The sequence below is a fragment of the Megalobrama amblycephala genome, linkage group LG10 (assembly GCF_018812025.1).
Source record: "Megalobrama amblycephala isolate DHTTF-2021 linkage group LG10, ASM1881202v1, whole genome shotgun sequence".
Taxonomy (NCBI): domain Eukaryota; kingdom Metazoa; phylum Chordata; class Actinopteri; order Cypriniformes; family Xenocyprididae; genus Megalobrama; species Megalobrama amblycephala.
In genome coordinates this window covers 25,501,323-25,517,096 of record NC_063053.1, presented here as the reverse complement: position 1 = coordinate 25,517,096, position 15,774 = coordinate 25,501,323, and the positions used below count along the sequence as shown (strand labels likewise).

At 37.1% G+C, this 15,774-nt stretch overlaps 1 protein-coding gene across 3 annotated transcripts in view; it reads left to right on the top strand.

Annotated features, from left to right (window-relative positions):
- zgc:171482 (zinc finger protein) overlaps positions 1 to 15,774 on the top strand; it is a 128,173-nt gene that overhangs the window by 81,518 nt on the left and 30,881 nt on the right. For all 3 annotated transcript variants that reach the window (XM_048205562.1, XM_048205561.1, XM_048205563.1), the window contains one exon: positions 2,450 to 2,546. In XM_048205562.1, the coding sequence (XP_048061519.1) occupies positions 2,450 to 2,546 (97 nt within the window). The remainder of the gene's footprint in view (positions 1 to 2,449; positions 2,547 to 15,774) is intronic.

Sequence of the window (15,774 nt, the reverse complement as noted above, 5' to 3'; positions counted from 1 at the left end):
TACAGAATGAGTTTTTAATTTTTTGAGAAAGTAAAAATGTGCACAGTTTTTTTGTGATGGGTAGGTTTAGGTGTAGTGGTAGTGTAGGGCGATAGGAAATACGGTTTGTACAGTATAAAAACCATTACACCTATAGAATGTCCCCCAATTCACAAAAACAAACCTGTGTGTGTGTGTGTGTGTGTGTGTGTGTGTGTGTGTTTCAGTGATTATGAAGTAAAGACATTCCAAAATTAAAGGGATAGTTCACACAAAAATTAAAATGACCCCATGATTTCCTCACCCTCAAGCCATCCTAGGTGTATATGACTTTGTTATTTCAGATGAATACGTTCGGAGTTATATTAAATAATGTCCTGTAAGAAGGACATTTCTCTGTAAGAAGTTTTAGACTTCTAATTCGTGACCGGTGTTTTATTTTGCTCTCTCCTCTGCACTTCCATGTTCGTCAATACGTCATGCGTCAGGTCAGAGTTCACTCTTTCGCCGTAAATCGTTGTGTACGGCCGTCTGTTGGAATTGTTTTAGTTTTTTAGTTTTAAATATGGATATTTTTCTTACACAAATGCGTCACTTTGCTTTAGAAGGCCTTTATTAACCCCTCGTAGCCGTGTGGATATCTTTCATGATGGATGGTTGCACTTTTTGGGCTTTAAAATCTCATCCTCTATTTACTGCTATTAAAAGTTTGGGAGAGCTAGGACATTATTTAATATAACTCTGATTGTATTAATCTGAAAGAAGAAAGTCATATACACCCAGGATGGCTTGAGGGTGAGTAAATCATGGGGTAATTTTCATTTTTGGGTGAACTATCCCTTTAATATTTTAAAAGAAAGTATTAAAACACCACTGGAAGTCATAATGTTTTGTCCTTAAGCTAATATGGAGGAAAATCAATACGCTGACAAAACACTGGCAATAAAAAATGTGAATAAAGTCTAGATGCCCTTGATAAAGCCACTTTAAATGGCATAATTCATCAAAGATTAAAGCAGGTATCAAAGTTTGGAGAGCACTCAGCATTTTTCTCAGAATTTCCTCAGACCTGGTAAGACTAAAGAGTAAGGACAGCTATTCATTTGACTAATCTTTTTTTTGTAATTACCCTTTTTCAGACACTGATGGAAGCAAATTGTTGGAAATTTGTGTCTTATGAATTTGCAAAAAAAAAAAACAGATGAGAGGCTGAGCATTACAGTGTTTTACCATGTTTAAGAGGTGTTCTAGTCCCCTTAAAAATGGTAAGATCACAGATTAAAGCCTGACAGAAGTCTTTTTTTTTTTTTTCAAAACATGCAACTTTTTAAAATAATTATATCAGTTGTGTTGATAAATCTGTTTACAGTGAATTTTCAACATTATTGCTCCTGAGTAAAAAATAGACTTTAGACAAAACTTTACATGCAGCTTTACAGTGCTGTGACAATGTGAATAGGTCTACTATAATGCTGCATGGATACTGTTAATATGGTTGCCAAAATATGTCTCACTCTAAGTCTTACTCTAAGCTGTTTACAGTTTCCAAGCAACGTAGCAACATTCCACATTACTAAACAATAACATTTTCAGTCACAAGTATGCATTCAGAGCTTTAAAGTATGCAGCTCATCCAAAACATAACCATACAAGTACCAATGCATAAAATGGATTAAAAAATAAGGAAGCTTGACTAATTAATATACTAATTACATATATATTCTTACACATGTATGTAATCACCTTACCTGAACTGAGAACGAGTTCTGTTTTTAGAGCTCATGGTGTGACAGCGATATAATGTAAAGGGTGTGAAAAGCCTATGTTTGAACAGATCGAGGAACAGACAACACTGTCATCAAAAATAACTCTGCAGATGTCTGAGAGAAATATTTCCCAGAAAGAGCACACATGGTCTCTCCACATGTAATGAATGAGCCTCTATGCATTTCTGTTCTACATCTTTCTCCTATTCTTCACATCCGTCTATTTTTGGTCTGACGTTGTTCGTTATTTGTGGTACCACCTGCAAAGCCTTTAATTAGCTCACATCTGCTTCACTCCCTCCCGACTGATGCACTTGGCGCCCCTCCACTCTAAAAGACCGTAACCCCCAAATCAAAAGGCCATCAAGACAAAAGCAAGCTAAAATCGCTAATACTTATGATTCCATGAAGACTGCAGAATGAGATGCCATATTAGAAGCGGTGCATTTTCATCTGACACACAGAATGGAGTCTTCAAACAAAACCGCCGTCAGTTCAAGAGAAGCAAAACAACAGGGATTAAATATAGATTTATGTGTTCTTTGTCAGCTAAGGCAATCTTAAAAACAAAAAGCAATCAATAATGCTCAAAAGAGAATGAGAAAAAGGACAAAACAATTTTAAGAGTGTTTCAGCAGGGATATGTTTCCGTTCTGCTTTCAAGTTGAAATCTGTTTTTTTTTTTTTTTTGCTTTGTGTTGCAGGTCTGCGCCGGAGTTACTCATGCAGCGTTTGCAAAGTGGTCCTGAACTCCATCGAGCAGTATCATGCACATCTCCAGGGCTCCAAACACCAAAACAAGTCAGTGTGAATTTTCTGTCCTAAATGATTCCTTCACATCCCTCCAAGTTTACACCTGGCATTAAGATGCGTTTTGGTGATCAGATCACGAGGGAGACACTTTCTCATTTACACCTGGTGTTTTAATCTGTCTCTTTTGTCCACTTTCAACCACTCCTGTCCTGATTTATTTGAGGGGAGGGGTTTATGGGCAGGTAAATGCATGGGCTTTTTCAGATCTTTCGATCTAATGGTTGCTCAATTTATATATCAACACGAAAGGATATGATGAAAAAACATACAAAGAGCAGGAGTTTTCGTTTCTGCTCTCATAGCTGCAAGACTATGTCGAACTCGATGAGTGCGTGTTAGAAATAAGGGATGGTGAGAGAGCATTGTGCTTGGTACATTTTTCATCTTCAAATGAAACTTAGGTCTTCAGCTGACAAAGTTTAAATCCTGTCTAGCTAGAGTGCTTCCCATAATGTTTACGTGTTAGGTCAGTAGGTGGAGAGTAGGCAGTCTTTTGTGGCTGTTCGAATACATTCGACCACATGAGTGTCTACACTATGAAAGAAATTGGGTCGAAGTTGTTTTCGACTACCTCTGGAAGTGGTCGAAAATGGACAAGCCCAAATCATTTTACACCTCATTTATTTAGCGTCATCCACTTGTGATCTGGTCGACCAAAACGCACCTTAACCCTTAAATGCATACCTCGGGTCTTTAGTGACCCGGGACGTCATTCACTACCCTCCTCCTTGTTCATTTTTAAAAGTGATTATTTAGGGTCGCAAACAACCCGAGGTGTGTATGAGTGTATGTATATTTTTTCTGCACAACAATAATTGAATCTTAGATGACAGAATAAGTGCAATTCACCTTTATTCCACAAGGTGGCAATGTCTGATACACAATGCTGAAGTGACGACTCATTCAGACAGAAAACGAAATAAGAAAAACATGAAATGGCTCAGCGATTTACTGCAGAGCAAGTACTGAACGCAATCAAATATGACTGTGACTGTTACAGGATGAATCTGATGAAGCTGTTAGCAATCGAAATATTGATTTTGAAGATGTTGAAAATTATATAGTTTTGAGAATACGTTTGAGATCGCGAATGGGCTCATATTCGTGACCTCAAACATAAAACTAGCCCATTATTTGCTGAATTTACTGGGAAATGCGATCTGACGAGGACAGTGATGATGGCATAAAACATCTGCTCAAACAGAGCCCTTTCAAGCTCCAAAAGGTAACAAAATATGATTTATTTTATTCTTCTGTAATTGTTACTCTAATATCAGAGGAGTTCTATATTATCGCGACAGGTAGAGATCCTTCCGTGTTAGATATAGATCCGGGTCGATAAAGACCCGAATATGTAAGAATGATTGGCGAAACAGTCATGCATTTAAGGGTTAATACCAGGTATAAACAGGGCCCAAGAGACTGCTCTCTGATAGCCAATAGAGATAAAGTTATCATTAAGAGTTATCATAAATTTTTTAAGCGTCAACTTTATCTCAGATGTTCCTACTAACATTCCCTAGAAGAAACAGACAAATGAGACTATAAACAAATGAATAAAATTAAATTTCTTACTTGAGATTGATTCTGCACAACCCCCTTGACAAATCTGAGCACAGATTGTGGCATTGTTATTAAAACATCTTCTGAAGCTCTAAAGGAGGCACATGTAAAATTACTGGGGTCGTTTTCTCAGTAAGAAAAATGGTTTCACAGTATTATTAAGCAGCACAACTGTTTTCAATAGAGGTGTAACAATATATTGTGTCACATATATTGTAGTACAAAAATGAAACAATATGTATCGTAGATAGTGACAATATGTATTGTGTATAGTTCACACAACATGAAAAGTTTGAGAGTTTTAGTGTCAGTACTGCACTGAACTACTATACTGTATATAATGTTCAATATAATGTATAATAATTGTCACAGTCACCTCTGTTTGGACTCTGTTTTCATTTGCACTGTTTTCCCTGCCTTGTTGTCATGGTTTCTGAGTTGAGTCTTCATCACTGTCAGCTGTGCATAGTTAATCACCTTCATTTGCACCTGTATTTAAGTTCCCTTGTTTCTGTTCATTGTTGTTGGATCTTGTTTATGTTTGGATGTGTGTTACATTCCTCTCTCTCTGTGGATTTATTAAAGACTACCTTGTATTTGCGTGAGTTATACCAGCACAATCCGTGACAGAAGACTCGACCTAGATGCAATACGCCTTAAATCGAGTTTCTCGTTTCTTCCCCTGTTTTTTGGAATCACCTTTTTCACCATGGACAATCCTTCAATTATGCTTTTGTTCCTTGAGCAGGGAACTCAATCCCTCAAGGAACAGGATTTTTTGTTCCTAGCCCATCTCACCAACTACCTGGACAACTGCTTATGCTCGTTCTTACACGCTGGCCTGAAAACTGCCATCAAGCTGCAGTTGTCTGGGGAGGGACCTCGAGGGAGCTTCGCTGATTATGTGGAGTGGGTGCTGGTATCCTGTGGCTCTGCGCTAACCGTCGGAGCGGATGATGATACCAGCCCCACTCCTAGCCCAGTGCCCAACCAGAGATGATCCTGCTGCGAGGAGCGACCGTTTGAGCCCACCGCAGATCAAGAGCCTGTCTTCGCTGTGATTGTTTGAGTCCGCGCCTAGAGGAGCGATCGAGCCTGAGCTAGCCGTGTCTGACCAGGTGTGTGAGCCGGCTGTACGAGGGGATGGAAGCGAGCCCCTCCCGCCACTGAGAGTGAGTCCCGTCTAGATTTAACGGACTGTTTAGTGTTTGGAGGGGTGGATCCCTTGCTTGCTTTAATCTTGCCTGAACTTGAATAATCATTATCGTCTGACCCGCTGACCCTGCCCTACCTCCTCTCCCACCACCTCTCCAAACCACTACTAATGACTTTATTTGTCTTCTCAGTCTTTGTCTATTTCTACAAGCACTTCTCCAGTCCCCAGCCACTCCTGCCACCCAGTCATCTCTGCCTCCCATCAGCCACTCAACTACAACTCCACCTCCTCTCAGTGGCGTGGTTATACATCGTGCCTGCTGTGAGCCACCTCCTCCTGGGCATGGGGAGTCTGTGGCTATGCCTTCAGCCTCAGAATGCTCCGGTCCACCTCAACCCGTCGCCCTGGCTCCTGCAACTGCGCTTCTTCATCCCTCCTCTCCAGCAAGGCCCATCGGGCATTCGGCCTCACTGGGCTCCCTCGCCAAGGCCTTCTGTGTTTCTGCGCTACATCGGCTCTCTGGCTATGCGGTGGGCTCCATCTCCTACGTTGCTGTCGCTTCCAGTCATCCCCATGGTACCATCTGGAATCAATCCTCCATGGCTCCTCCCTCCAGCAATGCCACAGTGGAGTTCTGGCTGTGACCTGGGTCACCACCTGTCTCTGCTCAAGGCCATTCACTGGATAACTCCACCTGCACCACCCTGGACTTTTTGTTCAATCCCTTTCCTGGACTCTTGTCCTCCACCTGAGCCGTATTTAAGTTCCCTTGTTTCTGTTCATTGTTGTTGGGTCTTGTTTATGTTTGAATGTGTTGCGTTCCTCTCTGTGGATTTATTAACCCCTTAAGACTGGATGGAGCGTCGGCGCTCCCATTTGCGTGTCTCTCTTTAAAAGCCAATAAAAATTGAATCCATATAGGTAGCACAAAAATTCTTTTTGCATACAAAACCAGAGACTTTAAACCTTCATATCAAGCCTCCAACATGCTTCTGTTGTGTTGTTTTCACCCTCTAATGAGTCTGAGTAATATGCGTTTACAACAAAAATAGCACAGCCGCTAACTAAATACAAGTATGTATATTTCACATGCTCATAACTTCATGAAAAATGCACAGATCATTAAAAATTGCACATCAATATTTAAAGCAGATTCTCAAGATTAAAATGAATTCAAAATCAATATAATATATCGCGTTGATCACAAGATATTACTCACGGAATGATTTAACATGCTTGGCTAAAAACATGTCTCTTATCTCTCCGGGATGCAGTGTGTATCCAATGTTCCCGGACCCATCCATGTTCATTTTCCAACGTGGAATAACACATAATAGATATCATTTTAAAGCTTAGAATCTCATCTTTTTAATGCATCTAACCATTTTGAAAAACTCCTAACGAGTGCTGAGAAGCACCTCTAAACCGGAGTTTACCGCCCGTTGGTGCCACCTGGCTGCGGAAAAAATGAACAACAATTTTTCAAACTATTCTTTATGCTATCACCACGAAATTTGAACCAGATGCAGCTCACATATAGGAGAGCATCACCAAAAAAGATTTTTTTAGCGATCTTATTGTGTTCCTGAGTTATTCCATGTCAAATAAAAAAAAGAAATTTTTTTTAAAAATTATATATATTTTTTGTCTTTTATCAGCTGTTTCTCAGCAAGAAAATGTCCAAATCTAATGTAATTTATATTTTCTTAAAATTTTAAATGTTTTCTATCAAATGATACCTACCTTTTGACTCTCCTTGCTAGAGTTTTGGAGTTATGAGTCTTTACTTTTGTGTGTGTCGCTCAGAAAAAGAAAAAAAAACTCTAAAAAAGCCTTCAGGGGGGTATTCCAGAAAGCAGGTTATGTGACATACCTGGGTATGTTTAAGAGTAAGTAAGCGGATAACCTCAACTTTCGGTTCCAAAAACGGAGGTAACTTTTAGGGTATGTAAGTAACCATAGCAACTTGCTCTCTGAACATAACCTGCTCCGGAGCAGGTTATGTTCAAGGGTTAGTTAGCTTAAGAGGAATTTAGATGTGTGTTATATTATCAATATGGTTATATTAATGTATCTAAATTTGTTATATAGTTACAGTTATATACACAATGTTATATTATACAATATATAAATGTTTATTCAATTCTAATATATGAATTTTATTGTCATAGCACACATGGATCTACTTCTTAATCTTTATAACAGGACATTTTCTATGCTATAATTTCTATAATAAAATACATATCATATATGTGATATTTTATTAAATAATTAGCATCAAACAAACAATATTAAGATTAAAAATTATTGCACAACCACCCAATAGGTGGTGATGTGCACCAAGTAGGTTATGTAAATCGCCATTAAACAAAAGAAGAAGAATGAAGTAGAATGGCGCGCTTTTTCTTAGCGTCTGTTTCCATGGTGAATCATCGATTCGTCGCTCTGTTGAGAATGTCTTGTGTGTTAACCGGGAACATACTCTGGGTTGGCTGAACTTATTCCCGGATGCATTTTTGGAACCAGCATACCTCGAGTAAGCAAGGTTTGGGTTAATCAACCGAGAGTTCAGGGTATATGTGACAGTAAGTTAACCCTGGTTTCTGGAATACACCCCAGGTCTTAAAGGGTTAAAGACTCCCTTGTATTCATCTTCGCGTTTGCATGAGTTATACCAGCACAATCTGTGACCATGTAATGGGGGAATATTTGTGGGTCGTGAATGCCAAATGTGTTGTTACCAGTAAAAAGTGGCCTACATTATTTTAAATGTATATAGTTAATAAGAGTTCAAGCATATTCATATTTTTCTGTATTTTCAGCTTCAGAATCATGCATATCCTTATTCTGGTATCAGCATTGTCCTGTGAATGAGTTACCAGCACCAAGTCCAAGCTTTTAATCAGCAGATAATTTGTTAACATTTTACCAAACGTCTTGTAGTATCGCAATCTTGTATCGTGATTTCAGTATTGTGATATTGAATATCGACATTGATGATAATAATAAGAAATTTACTTGAGCACCAAATCAGCATATTAAAAAAGATTTCTTGATGGATCATGTGACACTGAAGACTGGAGTAATGATGCTGAAAATTCAGCTTTGTCATCACAGGAATAAATTCTAAATATTTCTGGAAAATTTACCAAAAAACATTAATATCTCATAAAATAAAATGCTTTCTGGAATTAAAATGTCCACCCCAAACTGTAGCTTTGAATTATAAAATCATTAGAAAATATGACCCTGGACACAGAACCAGTCATAACCAGCTGACAAAGCTTTCCACTGATGTATGGTTTGTTAGAATATATTTGGTTGAGATACAACTATTTGAAAGTCTTGAATCTGAGGATGCAAAAAAATCAAAATATTGAGATAATCGCCTTTAAAAACCTTTAAGGATTTTTTTTTTTTTTTTTTTTTTTTTTCTCTGAGTGACACAAAAGTAAAGACTCATAATTCCAAAACTATAGCAAGGAGAATCAAAAGGTCGGTATCATTTGATAGAACATTGATGATTACATTACAATTGGGCATTCTCATGCTGAGAAACTGCTGAGAAAAGACAAATATACATCATTTTTATTATAATTTTATATATCTTTCTTATTTGACATGCAATAATTCATTTTTTGATAAAGTTCTCCTACATGTAAGCTGCATCTGGATCAAATTTTGTGGAGATAGCATAAAGTAATCAAAAGTTACAGCATTTGGAACCAAGGTAGCCTTTTTGTTTAGCCCTTGACGCCCCCTAATGGGCATTTTTAAAATCATTATTCCATGAGGAATATCCCACGATCAATGCAAGGGATTATGTTGATTTTGGACTCATTTAAATCATGAGAATCTGCTTTAAATAATGATCTATGATCTGTGCATTCATGGAGTTATTATTAAAAATGCCACTTGAAATCTACATATGTTTTTTTATTTTATGTATACATTTGTTTTTAGTTAAATTATGAAAACATTTTTTTTTCTATTCATCAGCAAATAAATCAGCACTTAGCAGTTAATTGAATTGTTAATTGTCTACATGCATTGTACAGTTCAGACTTTAAGCTTTCAAACGATACCTATTCAAGGTAGTATAGTTTTGGAAATATGATTATTAATTGTTTCGATGCTAGGTGGCACCGGCGGGCGGTACACTCTGGTTTATAAGGGACTTATATACCAGATATACTGTATGATCTGTGCAATTTTCATGAAGTTGTGAGCAAAAACGGCATGAGAAATTTACATATATTTTCAATTATCGCCTGTATGCTGTTTTTGTTGTAAACTCAATTTGTGCAGACTCATTAGAGGGTGAAAATAATGCAACAGGAGAATGTTGGAGGCATGATCTGAAAGTGTAAAGTCTCTGATTTTGAATTTCAAAAAGAATTATTGTGCTACCTACTTGGTTTCTGTTACTATTGGCTCTTAAAGCGAGAAACGCAAACGGGAGTCCTTAGCAACGCATATTACTTACAAAAATACATTTTTGATATATTTACAGTAGAAAATTTACAAAATATCTTAATGGAACAAGATCTTTACTTAATATTCTAATGATTTTTTGCATTAAAAAAAATCGATTATTTTGACCCATACAATGTATTGTTGGCTATTGCTACAAATATACCCGTGCAACTTATGACTGGTTTTGTGGTCCAGGGTCACAAATGATTAAATTCTGCTTTTACCAGGTTGTGATAAACTAATGGCTATTACTGTTCCTTTTTTTTTTTTTTTTTTTTTTTTTTTTTAAAGGCCTGAACTTCCTGATTTAATAGAAAATGCTACTATGGTGTCCATCAGTGCGGTCTTTCATCCTTTCATCATCACACTTTCATCCTACTTTTTAAGTCTCTCTCTTTTCATCCATCATGTCTTCTCTAAAATCAGCTTATCAGTCATATTTCTTATGCACTGCTTCTGTCCTCAACGGGAGCATCACTGGTCCCAGTTATCACAGCTACTCAGGTCTGTTGCCTCCTGTTGTGTTCAATAGAAATCACCGTGATACAGCCATAACTTCCCACATTGCACAGTCGAATCATGCACGATGCTGTTACGTGTGCTGCTGACTGGTGGGATGTTTTTGATTAAAACGCTCTCACTTAAGGCTGCAATATTAAAACATCAATTTCTCAGTCTTTCTTTGAACTCAGAGCATTGCTCCCTACTAAGAACAATGGGATGCTGTCTTCCCCATTAGCCTTCTTAAAGTCCACCCAAAAACAAACATGCTGTTATTTCACCATCATGTCATTCAAAACCCATAAGCGTTTTTTTTTTTTTTTTTTTTTTTCCTTCCAAAAAGGAGAGGTTCTGAAGAAACTTTGTGCAGGTTGTTTCCATAACCATGTCTTATTAAAAAATAAGAATAAAATGCACATCAATGATTTTAAACATCATTTGTTCTTGTGACAAAATGTCATTGACAACAAACCAGAAGCTGTATGGATTACTTTTTTTTTTTTTTTTGCATTTTTTTTGCATTTTTTATTTTTTTTTTGCATTTTTTCACCATGCATACACAGCAAAATCACCAGAGTTAAACCAACTCATATGGTCCTTCTCTGAATAGCGTTAAAGTAACACTGACGCAGGGTTAAAGTTAGTGAGATAATTAAGCAATTAATTGATGATTGAGTGTTAGTGATGAACACCTGCTGTTAACAAGCAGAATCAATGAAGAAAAGAGAAACATAAGAACTACAACTGACTTCAGCCACAGTCTTAGATGAAATCACCTGAAGATAAAATATATTATGGCCGGTTTCATAGACAGGGCTTAGCCTAATGCCAAGTTTACACTACAGGATTTTAAGCCCAATTTAAGCCCAATTTGCAGGTCGGGCTGTGATCGGGGAAAAATCAGCGGGTAATCTGCGCTCGCCAATCTTTACGTGTGAACTACTCAACGACGCATCAAAGAGGCCCACACCTCGCTGATGTCAGACAAATATCTATCATGCTAAATATTTGGAGATTGTTGTGTTGTGACACAACAGCCAATGAAATATACACTGATGTCTATGGAAGCAGCAATAACAATCCATTCAAATATAATTTGCCGACGTTTATTCATATCAGATACACATTGTGCAAGTAACTATAAAGCTCACTCACTCTATTGTTCTCCCAGTTCACCGGCCACATGTATTTCAGGACAAATGGATGAATTCACATTATATATTAAGATCAAGGTCATTATATAGGTTTTTAAATGACAAAATACTCAGTTGCACATATTTCAGAATCGGAATATCAGATAGTTGATGACATGGTGAGAAAAGCAATACATCTGTCATACAGTGTGGCCGGCTGGCCGTGGTGTATCACATGACAACCATGACACGTCGCCATGGAAACAATAAAGGGAAACATTCTAAAAAAACAGTCACCTTAACTCTGGGAGGTCAGCCAGAATGTTGTAAAGTAACACTGAAGCAGAGTTAAAGTTAATGAGATAATTAAGCGATTAATTAAGTGATGAATGAGCATTAGTGATGAACATCAGCTGTTAATAATCAGAATCACTGAAGAAAAGATAATCCTCCTCTGCTGAGATCTTGAGAGATATACCCTCAGTTTCACAGAAAAGGCTTAAGCTAGCCCTAGACTAAAATGCATGTTTGAGCTGTTTTAACTGAAAGCAACTTGTACTGACATATCTTAAAATATGTTAGTGCCATTGTTTTGTCTCAAGATGCACACCAGTTGTTTTTTGTTTTTTTTCAAGTATACGTTTATAAAAGCTACTTAAATATCCTAATTGAATGATGACCTAATCCCGCCTTAAGCCAAGTTTACACTACAGGACATTAAACGTTGGCAGATCACTGTGCTGTTCAGACTACATGACTTGCTGTGGAGTCTTGAAGTCATTGTGGTGTTCACACTGCAACAGGAGGATACACACTGCAAGTTTTGGTCATGTTAATAATTTAGAGGCCTTAGGAATGTGTGTATCAAATATAATACAGTGAGCTTTGTAGGGTTAACCAGCTTAACAAGCAATACTTTTTGTCAATCAGCTTCACCAGTCAGATTATGCAGGTTGATCAGCATCTAGATCAGCCTGAACCAGCAGGGAAATGCATGTTGGTTATTTAAGCAGGTTCAAATAACATGATGTTTTCTATTCAGATCGAGGTGGGTAAACATTGCCACCTGTGAGCACTTAGAAACAATTAAAGTCACTTCTTGTTTCCATCTGGCAGAGCCCTCTGTGCATCAGGCAGCAGTGTTTAGTTGATCTGCCGCCCCGTTTGCCTCCAAATCCACCCAACTGCCTCTGGCAGGACATGCCCATCAACCTTGTAATGAAATGAAATAACAATAATTTAGAACAAGAAAGTGAAGTGAGAATAAGCAAGAGAGAGAGGAAGTAGAGCTCCCACTGTTTGTCCAATCACACACACTGTGGACAGAAATGAGCCCACCTTCATAAGAGGAACTGTCAGGTTTTGAGCCTGTGGTGAAGGCGCTTTTTCATCGTTTTCGTTTTGAGGCAGCTGGCCTGCTTCGGCAAGCAACGTGAGTCGACTACAGCCGCTTCCAACAGCCCCTAATTGCTCTTCACAATAAACCAATTGATTAACATGCCAACAGAGCCTGGGTTGGGCAGGAGGACTCCAGCTGAAATCCAAATCACTACTATTTTACAATCATTAATTGTAATTAGAGCTACATCCTCTCTTACGAGGAATCACTGACAGCCAGGAAGAGTATTGATTAAAGAGGATGTTTCCTATCTTGTCGCTGCAGCAGGTCCCTGCGTATTTTGATTAAGCGGAGGAAAAGTTCATGTAAGGGTCTGTTTTGCATTAAAACAGCAAAAAGGAGAGCGTTTTTTTGTCTTGTTACCCCCCTGCAGTACATCAGCGCTCAGGATGCTGTTGTGGGAGGACAGCATTTCCGATCTGTGCCAAACACAAATGGCTTCCTGCTACATACATATTAACTTTCTTTGTTGAAATCTAACCACTTTTGTCCTCAGAAGTTAACATGCCTTGCCAACCTGCATTAAGCACTGAATACAAACCTTAACAAATAAAGAATATTTAACTGAGCATTCAATACTTACAGTTTCTCACTTCCGCCAACATAGATGAATCACACTGTATGACATCAGATTTTCTGTCCAATCAAATGCTCTCTAGAATCTGAAGCATCCCGCCCCCAAATGTTGTCAAACAATGACAATAAAAAGAACTTGAACTTGAAATGTGGTGGCTAAAATTGGTACACTATATAGGGGACAGGGGGTGATTCAGACAGTGTTCATATGCTTTCCAATGGGGTGAATGAAGTCTGGTTTCACATTAGTGTCATGCGAACCACTGCAGCATGCTCCTGTACAGATAAAAGATAGCACAGAATGTATCATATGCTCAAGTCAGCGCAGACCACAAAACGTATCAGACCTATTTGAATTCTGCATAGGATACTATATTTTAAAGCAATTTGGAGGAGATTAGGAGGAGACAGGATTTGAGATTAGGAGGAAACTGTGGTTTTACCGAGCTCAACGGCTCTGGCCGAGCTGTGATATAAATGGAACACTATTGGGTCCTTCAAAAAAGGGGAGGAGTTGTTCGATATGTCCCGCCCTGTCTTCCTGTTCCAGTGGAAATTACGTCAACACATTGAATAATGCTGCACGTTTCAAGGCACTTCAGTGGGCCTTTAATATTTCCATGTCCATGAATCGACTTATTTATTATAAAATGTATTTATTTATTTATATTAAAATATTTAGAATAATTTATTTGTTTAGAGTATTTAAATCAAACTTTACATCCAAGCAAGCTGAAGAAATAACCAAATGCCTAATTTATTCCTTGAATGTTCTTAATATGTCCTTTCTCTCTCATAATCTCTATGCTGCATTTTCTGTCTTTTGTGGGGCAAAAAAATTGCTAATGTTTATGTTTGTCACCAGTCTTAACTAATTTAAACTTTTGAGTAGCATCTATTATATTTTATAATCCTAGCATCCATTGTTTTTCAGATTAGGGACATATACAGTACACTTAGATAAACACACACAAGGCATCACAGGGGCCGTTCCCTCTCATGCTGGTAAACTCTCACTTATACAGTGCAGAGGCCCTTCCTTCTTGTACTGATACTCAACAGATGGGGAAAAAGGGTGTAATATCTGCTAGGTTGGCTAGGTTCCATCATGTAGGGCAGCAGCCAATTTTTTTATTATTTATTTTTTTTTCTTTCATTTTGATTATTAAATTGCCAGCATGCTGGGAGATACTGTCCCCAAAGGAGAGTAGTGAACATTAGCATATAGTCTGAACTGTTACGGTGTTTTGGTAAAGTGCATAGTTTAGGTTTTACATAGTTTACCTACAGATGTCATCATTCATCTTCAATTGCATGGTGTTTGAAACCTTTATGATTTTCTTTTTTTCTAGGAAACACAATAGATGAAATTATGAATGTCCAAACTGCTCTCCATACAAATAAAGTGGACAACGATATACACTGCTAAAAAAGGTCCTTTAAAATACCATAAAAGTTGTTCCAAATAGAATAGATTAGATTCAACATTATTGTCATTGTACAGAGCCAGTGAAATGTTGTTAGCACCTAAATTATAGCATCTCTCTTGCTATCTTAATTAACTTGCTTCATTTATTTCAATCTTTAAGGCCGTATTTGAAATCTTAATTAACCTTTATTATAAAAAAAAACACAACAGATGTTAATTTCTTCTGAAAGCTACAAATTTGAGCCATAAAGTCAGAAGAAACTGTAACTGTAAGATAAACCTGTTTGTGTCTGATGTATTGGTTTTTTTAGTGATTTATAGCATGATTCATTGACTGCAGTATGTTGTGGTGCCATGTACTGGATGCCTAAAACTTTGAACTTGAACTTTAAAGGTAATTTGGTTTTATTTTAAGCATGGTGCATCTTTAGGGAAAGAAAGTTATGTGTACTGTATATTCATAATTAGTTGCAAATCTTTTATTTTAAAAACTTATCCTGTAATCAAAAACCAATGGAGAGATCAAAAAAGTAATGGGAATGGAAAAGTAAAACAATTTCAAAAATTATACACAAAATAACCATTTGTGCACCATAAAACTGAAATTCAAATAAATAAATAAATAAATATAAATGAACAAACAAACACCTTGTTCAATAAAGGTGGAAACTCTAAACTAAGTAAAATCTAAAAATTTGTAAAACAAATTGTGCACCATAAAAAAATATATAAAACTAAAACTGAAATTCAAAAATACAAAATATGATGAAATAATAATAATAATAATAATAATGAATACAAATATAATAAAACAATAATAATAAAAATATTTACAAAATTATTGGTCATGGTCAAACGATTGGAAACCCTTAACTAAGTAAAATCTAAAAATTGTAATTTTCAAAAAAAAAAAAAAAAAAAATCTTAGGTTAGAGGGCGCTATGAGGAATGCCTATGGCATGACGGGTCTCTGAAGCATAAAC